Here is a 7,955-nt window from a genome sequence, read left to right as displayed (position 1 = left end):
AAAAAAAACAGAGCTCGTAATTCACTGGTCACTCAACAGAGGACAACACACTAAGTTTAAGTGTGGTTTAATTAAGCCAGCAGCAAAACCACAAGTCTCCTGCATATTTTGTATTGGTAAGAGCCACAGCAGTTTAATAATATGTGTATTTTCATACTTATAATTCATAGCATATGTTTCTTCAGCAAGAAGGAATCTTATTTTAAAAGATTCTTTTATTACTTAAGGTTCTGTTCAGGGCTTTATCATTTTTAAACAGCTTCATTGAGATATAATTCACATTAATATTTGCCCATTTAAGGTGTATTATTCAGTGGTTTTAGTATTTTCACAGCTATGTGCAACTGTCACCACAGTCAATTTTAGAAAATGCTCATTCCACAGTGAAAAGTCTTGAACCCTTTAGTTATCTTTCCTTTATTGACCTATCCCCCAGTCCTAAACAACCATGAATATACTTACTGTCCCTAGATTTGCCTGTTCTGGGTGTTTCATATAAATGAATCCTATAATATATGTGACCAGCTTCTTTCACTCGACAAGTTTTCAAGGGTCATCCATGATGTAATATGTATCAGGACTTCATTCCTTTTCACAGCCAAAGAATATCCCATTGTTGGGATTATCACATTTCATTTATGCAACCATCCACTGATAAACATTTGGGTTGTTTTCACCTCTGGCTATTGTGAATAGTGATACTGTGAACATTCATGAATACGTTTTTGCTGGAACATTTCTTTTCAATTCTTTTGACTATATATGTCAGAGTGGAATTGCTGAGTCATATGATAACTCAGTTTAACTATTTGAGGAACTACCAAACTGTTTTCCCATAGTGGCTGCATCTTTTTACATTACTTTGTATTACATTAGAACTTTACATTACATTCAGTTCAGTTCAGTTCAGTCGCTCAGTCGTGTCCGACTCTCCGCGACCCCTTGAATCACAGCACGCCAGGCCTCCCTGTCCATCACCAACTCTACTTACAAGTATTTACATTAATTTACATTACAGAGATTTATGAAAGTTGTAATCTCTCCACATCCTTACTAGCACTTGTTATTTTCTGTTTTATTTTTCTCTAAAATTAATATAACCACCCTAGCGGGTTGTTTTTGTTGCTGTTCAGTCGCCCAGTGGGGTCCAACTCTTTGTGACCCTATGGACTGTAGCTCCCCAGGCCTCCCTGTCCATCACCATTTCCAGAGTTTGCCCAAGTTCATGTTCATTGCGTCGGCGATGCTGTCCAGCCATCCTAGTGGGTATTAAGTGCTATCTCACTGTGGTTTTTATTTGAATTTCCGGGAGAAATATCAATAACCTCAGATATGCAGATGACACCACCCTTATGGCAGAAAGTGAAGAGGAACTAAAAAGCCTCTTGATGAAAGTGAAAGAGGAGAGTGAAAAGTTTGGCTTGAAGCTGAACATTCAGAAAACTAAGATCATGGCATCTGGTCCCATCACTTCATGGGAAATAGATGAGGAAACAGTGGAAAGAGTGTCAGACTTTATTTTTTTGGGCTCCAAAATCACTGCAGATGCTGATTGCAGCCAGGAAATTAAAAGGTGCTTACTCCTTGGAAGGAAAGTTTTGACCAACCTAGGCAGCATATTAAAAAGCAGAGACATTACTTTGCCAACAAAGGTCCGTCTAGTCAAGGCTATGGTGTTTCCTGTGGTCATGTATGGATGTGAGAGTTGGACTGTGAAGAAAGCTGATCGCCAAAGAATTGATGCTTTTGAACTGTGGTGTTGGAGAAGACTCTTGAGAGTCCCTTGGACTGCAAGGAGATCCAACCAGTCCATTCTAGAGGAGATCAATCCTGGGTGTTCATTGGAAGGACTGATGCTAAAGCTGAAACTCCAATACTTTGGCCACCTCATGCGACGAGTTGACTCACTGGAAAAGAGTCTGATGCTAGGAGGGATTGGGGGTGGGAGGAGAAGGGGACGACAGAGGATGAGATGGCTGGATGGCATCACCGACTCGATGGACATGAGTTTGAGTGAACTCTGGGAGTTGGTGATGGACAGGGAGGCCTGGCGTGCTGTGATTCATGGGGTCGCAAAGAGTCAGACACGACTGAGTGATTGAACTGAACTGAATGACTAATAATGGGCTTCTGTGGTGGCTCAGTGGTACAGAACTCTCTGCCAACGCAAGAGATGCGAGTTTGATCCCTGGGTTGGGAGGATCCCCTGGAGAAGGAAATGGCAACCGACTCCAGTATTCTTGCCTGGGAAATCCCCTAGATAGAGGAGCCCAGAGGGCTATAGTCCATGGGGTCACGAAAGAGATGGACACGACTTAGAGAGTAAACAACAGCCAACAACAACAACGACTAATAATGCTGAGCATCTTTTCAGTAGCTTCTTGACCATTCATATATCTTCTTCGTAAAAATATAATATTCAAGTACTTTACCCACTTTTAATTGTCTTGTCTTTTGTTTATCTTTTGTTGTTATTTTAAGAGGATTTTTAATACTCTGAATACTAGACTCTTACCAGATAAAAAGTTTGTAAATATTTGGTAAATATTTTCCCTCATTCAAGTGTCTTTTCACTTTCTTTTTTAAAAAATTCTAATTGGAGGATAATTGCTTTACAGTGTTGTGTTGATTTCTGCCATACATCAACATGAATCAGCCATAGGTATACATGTATTTTTCACTTTCTTGATGGCATTCTTTGATTCACACTTCCATGCTAAGTCACTTCAGTCGTGTCTGACTCTTGGTGACCCCACGGACTGTAACCCTCCAGGCCTCTCTGTCCATGGGATTCTCTAGGCAAGAACACTGGAATGGGTTTCCATGCCTTCCTCCAGGGGATCTTCCTGGCCCAGGGACTGAATTTGTGTCTCTTATGTCTCCTGCATTGGCAAGTAGTTCATTACCAGTAGCACCACCTGGGAAGCATAAAATGTTTTAATTTTGATGACGTCCTATTTATTATTTTTATTGTTGTTAGCTTGTGCCTTTGGTGTCATCTTTGAGATGCCATTGCCTAATAAAAGATCATGAAGATGTATGTTTCTATTTTCTGCCTAATAAAAGATCATGGAGATGTATGTTTCTATTTTCTTCCAAGCGTTTTATAGTTTGAGTTCTTTGATTTATTTTGAATTAATTTTTATATATGGTATGAAATGGGGGTCTAACTTTATTATTTTGCATTTGGATATCCAGTAGTCCTAGCACTATTTGTTGAAAAGCCATTCTTTCCCCATTGAGCGGTCTTAGCACCCTTGTCAAAAATCAGTTGAACATAAACATACGGGATTATTTCCAGACTCTCAAGTCTATTCCTGTCATCGCCATGTCTACTTTATGCCAGTACCCCACTGTGTTGTTTACTGTTGCTTTGTGGTAAGCTTTGAAATTGCGAAGTATGAGTCCTCCTAGTTTGCTCTTCTTTTTTCAAGATTGTTTCGGCTGTTCTGGGTCCCTTGCAAATTCCGTATGAATTTTAAAATGAGCTTTTCAATTTCTATGAAGAATTTAACTGGGACAGAGTACTATTTTTGCTCATGCAAATTTGTAAAAAGAATTAGCATTCTGGGTGAGCAACTCTAGTGGAAAGAAATCCCAGAAGTGTGTAGGATAACCCATTGTCTTACTTCACGCTGCATAGCTGAGTATTCCATAATTGAATTTTGATAAAAGTTCATATTGTTGTTCAGAATAATGTAGTCCTCTCCAGCAGTCCTTTTGTGTCCCAGCCACAGTTGGTTCCATATCTTCTCCTGTGTATGGATTTAATAGTTTTCATTATGTTTCTTTTCTCTCTCCCTCATACTGTGGGTTGTAGAGGTAGAGACAGTGTTTCTGCCTCCTTCCCATGATGTGAATGGTAACTTCATAAATACTGCTGCCATCAGGAAGTAAGTAGAGGTTCAAAACACTTGATTTCAGGGCCAGGTAAGTTGCCAAGGGTCACCATTTATTAAAATTCAGTTATTCTTTAAGATGAACAAGTATTACTTATGTGCCAGTAACATGATTTGTGTATATACAGTGCATTTCTATGTGGATCATAAGAAAAGCACAGCCTAGTACAAATCGATGGCCCGTCTCAGAGAGCCCACTCTGGCATCCATGGCCCCCCAGTCATGGTAGCGCCTGTAATCCCCCGGCCGCAGCAGGTACTGCCGCCCCCGGTAGTTGGGCATCTCGTAGAGGACCCAGCAGCCCTCCAGCACGTGGAGGGAGTGGAGCTCATTGAGCCGGAAGCGGTCGTGGATGCAGGAGCAGTCTTCCGTGAGCTCGGACACCAGGCCTCCATAGTCATCCCTCTCGTACAGCCTTATCCTGTGAGAGCTGGTCTGTTGTGACAATAAACCAAAGATGAAAAACAAGTTGTGGGCACCCTGGATGTCAGTAAAAGTGACTCAGTCATCCTGCAGCTTCATGAAGCATGCTTTTCAAACCATCCTGCCACATATGTATCCTCTCCTTACGTTGTTGGTTTAACAAACCGTTTTTGTTGTTTAGTCGCTAAGTCATGTCTGACTCTTTGCAACCCCATGGACTGCAGCCTGCCAGGCTCCTCTATTCATGGGATTTTCCAGGCCAGAATACTGGAGTGGGTTGCCATTTCCTTCTTCAGGGAGGGTATTAAAATAAAACTTACCTGACCAGTGATCTATCTTATGGAAGAAATAAACATTGAAATAAAGTCAACAAAAGGGATTCCTTGAAAGCAAAGCAAAAAACAACTATTGTAACTATATTTAGTTGAGTCTGTAGCAATTTAATTTGCTTTTCCATTATGACTGTGTATCCCTGAATCCTATCAAGCATGTTTTTTTTAATAATTAATTTATTTTTTATTGGAGGCAAATTATTTTACAATATTATATTGGTTGGTTTTGCCATACGTTGACATGAATTCACCCCGGGTGTACATAAGTTCCCCCTCCTGAACCCCCTCCCACCTCCCTCCTCCCTTTATCCTCCCTCTGGGTCATCCCCGCATAACAGCCCCGAGCATCCTATAACATGCATCGACCCTGAACTGGTGATTCGTTTCACATATGACAACATACATGTTTCAATGCCATTCTCCCAAATCATCCCACCCTCACCCTCTCCCACAGAGTCCCAAAGACTGTTCTATACATCTGTGTCTCTTTTGCTGGCTCGCATACAGGGTTATCATTTGCATCTTTCTAAATTCCATATATATGCGTTAATAGACAGTCTCTTTAACAAGTGGTGCTGGGAAAACTGGTTAGCCACTTGTAAAAGAATGAAACTAGAACACTTCCTAACACCATACACAAAAATAAACTCAAAATGGATTAGAGAGCTAAATGTAAGACCAGAAACTATAAAACTCCTAGAGGAGAACGTAGGCAAAACACTCTCCGACATAAATCACAGTAGGATCCTCCAAGAACCACCTCCCAGAATATTGGAAATAAAAGAAAAAATAAACAGATGGGACCTAATTAAAATCAAAAGCTTCTGCACAGCAAGCGTGTTTTTAAGTCACTTTTGCACTCACCATTGACAGCAATTCACATTTACTTAGTCCACATGTTTGACATTTTGCCAAGTCACATGTACCATTTGAGTTTCTGGCCTCAAAGAAGTTCCTAATCTTGTACCACTTTTTGCATCTGCAAATTTCTCTAGCCAAATTTTGGTTTCACTTCCTGAATCCATTTGCCACCACACATAATTTAGTGATTCAGAAAGTCCAAATACAGACTACACATGATTAATAGACATTAAGCAGGACTTTGGTGAGGACTACATCCCATGAAATCTTAATGAATGATTTTTCTGACCCTTGTAAGAAACTAGTTGATAATATCTGCTAAATACAGGGAGCCACTTGCAAGTAGAAATATATTGTTCCAGTTTTTAGATCTGTATGTCATAGAGAAGGTATTGAAAATAATCGCCAATACAGTCAGAATATGTTATACCTATGTTGTTCTCCTATAGGCTGTCAGTAGTTTTGTCGTTAAGAAATAATGATATACTGATAGAGTGTTTCCTTTACTGAACAGGTGATTTTTATTTAGAAATTAGGATCAGCTGCTGCTGCTAAGTTGCTTCAGTTGTGTCCGACTCTGTGCAACCCCATAGACAGCAGCCCACCAGGCTTTCCCCACCCTGGGATTCTCCAGGCAAGAACACTGGAGTGGGTTGCCATTTGTTTCTCCAATGCATGAAAGTGAAAAGTGAAAGGGAAGTCGCTCAGTTGTGTCCGACTCTTAGCGACCCCATGGACTGCAGCCTACCAGTCTCTTCCATCCATAGGATTTTCCAGGCAAGAGTACTGGAGTGGGGTACCGTTGCCTTCTTCATAGGGATCAGCTGCTGCTGCTAAGTCACTTCAGTTGTGTCCGACTCTGTGCGACCCCATAGACGGCAGACCACGAGGTTCCCCGTCTCTGGGACTCTCCTGGCAAGAATACTGGAGTGGGTTGCCATTTCCTCCTCCAATGCATGAAAGTCAAAAGTGAAAGTGAAGTCTCTCAGTCCTGTCCGACCCTTCCCGACCCCATGGACTACAGCCTACCAGGCTCCTCCATCTGTGGGAATTTCCCAGGCAAGAGTACCTAGACGCTACCAAATTCAGTTTTAGAAGCTATATCTTTGTGATTTCTTATGCCTAAAAACAATTTATCCATTTTTAACACTAAATGAGTTTAAACGTTTCCGTATGAGAGATAGTAAAAAGACAATCTATTGTTTTTTTTTTTTTTTCTCAATGCTTGAGAGTTGGGCTTTGTTATTTTACTGTGAACACTAGTCCTGAGTTGGAACAAACTGACTTTTATAAACAGGAATTTATGGCCCTGGATCAGTGATACTGTCACACCAGTCGGGTTGAAGCAAGACTCACGTAAGGAATAGCGCGGCAGGAGCGGATGGAGTCGCTGAGGCCCATCCACTGCTGGTAGTCGGGGTAGTCGCCGCGCCGCAGGAAGTACTGGTGGCCCTGGTAGTTGGGGCGCTCATACAGCATCCAGCAGCCGCTGTCCACCCGGATGGAATTGCAGCGGCTGAAGTAGGGCTGCAGGTTGGAGTGGTCGCTGCTGCACTCGTAGCGGCGGCCCTGGAAGCCCCGGTCCTCATAGAAGGTGATCTGCATGCAGGTGGAACATAAGGTGACTGCAGGAAGTCAGCTGGGAGATGCATCCCCCCTCCACAAACACACACCGTCGACGCACAGCAGGCACCTCAGTTGGCTCACCTTCCCCATGGTTGTTGATAGCAGATGATCAGCGTCCAGTCTGACGGGGACAAACGTGGCAGTTGGTATATATAGCAGGATGGCTGCTGCGTTGGCAAGAACAACACAAAAGGGGCCTGGGGGTAGCGTGTGAGGGGATTTCCGTGTCCTCTCTCTCCCCTTTTTTTTTTTTCATTTGGGATCATGGGGCAGGGGGCTCTCATTCTCTCTGGCCTTTTCAGGTTGTCCTTACTCGTGCCAGTGAAAGGAATTGAAGTCAGCAGAGCCATTATGACCTTGGAGACAAAGGATGCACTTCTCAGCCTATGCAGGGCTCTAGAAATACATTACATGCCCAGTATTTTGTACAGTTTGCCTATGGAAACTGCTGAGATGAGGTTGGTGGTTCCCCCGGGGGTGGCGCGTGACAATCCTATGAGTTCCAGAAGGACTTGACGTGCTGCTGCTGCTGCTGCTAAGTCGCTTCAGTCGTGTCTGACTCTGTGCAACCCCATAGACAGCAGCCAACTAGGCTCCTCTGTCCCTGGGATTCTCCAGGCAAGAATACTGGAGTGGGTTGCCATTTCCTTCTCCACTTGACGTGTTAAGGGCAATCAAAAAAAAAAAAAAAAATCCTCTAACTGAAAAGCAATTACATTTCCTGACTTGTGTGCTAAGTTGCTTCAGTCGTGTCTGACTCTTACTGACCCCGTGGACTGTAACCTACTAGGTTCCTCTGTCCATGGTGTTCTCC

At 42.6% G+C, this 7,955-nt stretch overlaps 1 protein-coding gene across 1 annotated transcript; it reads right to left on the bottom strand.

The window, feature by feature from the left end:
• Nucleotides 1-4,061: 4,061 nt before the first annotated feature.
• On the bottom strand, nucleotides 4,062-7,231 carry LOC129538128 (gamma-crystallin A). The gene is made up of 3 exons (XM_055398122.2): nucleotides 7,223-7,231; nucleotides 6,872-7,114; nucleotides 4,062-4,334 (listed from the first exon to the last, which is right to left on the bottom strand). Exons 1-3 carry the CDS (start codon nucleotides 7,229-7,231, stop codon nucleotides 4,062-4,064), a joined length of 525 nt encoding a protein of 174 aa, XP_055254097.2.
• Nucleotides 7,232-7,955: the final 724 nt, after the last annotated feature.

The sequence above is a fragment of the Moschus berezovskii genome, chromosome 2 (genome assembly GCF_049115385.1).
Source record: "Moschus berezovskii isolate FMDL1 chromosome 2, NW_MosBer_1.0, whole genome shotgun sequence".
NCBI classification, from domain to species: domain Eukaryota; kingdom Metazoa; phylum Chordata; class Mammalia; order Artiodactyla; family Moschidae; genus Moschus; species Moschus berezovskii.
The sequence above is the reverse complement of the archived record's forward strand: the minus strand, read 5'-3'. Positions and strand labels throughout refer to the sequence as shown.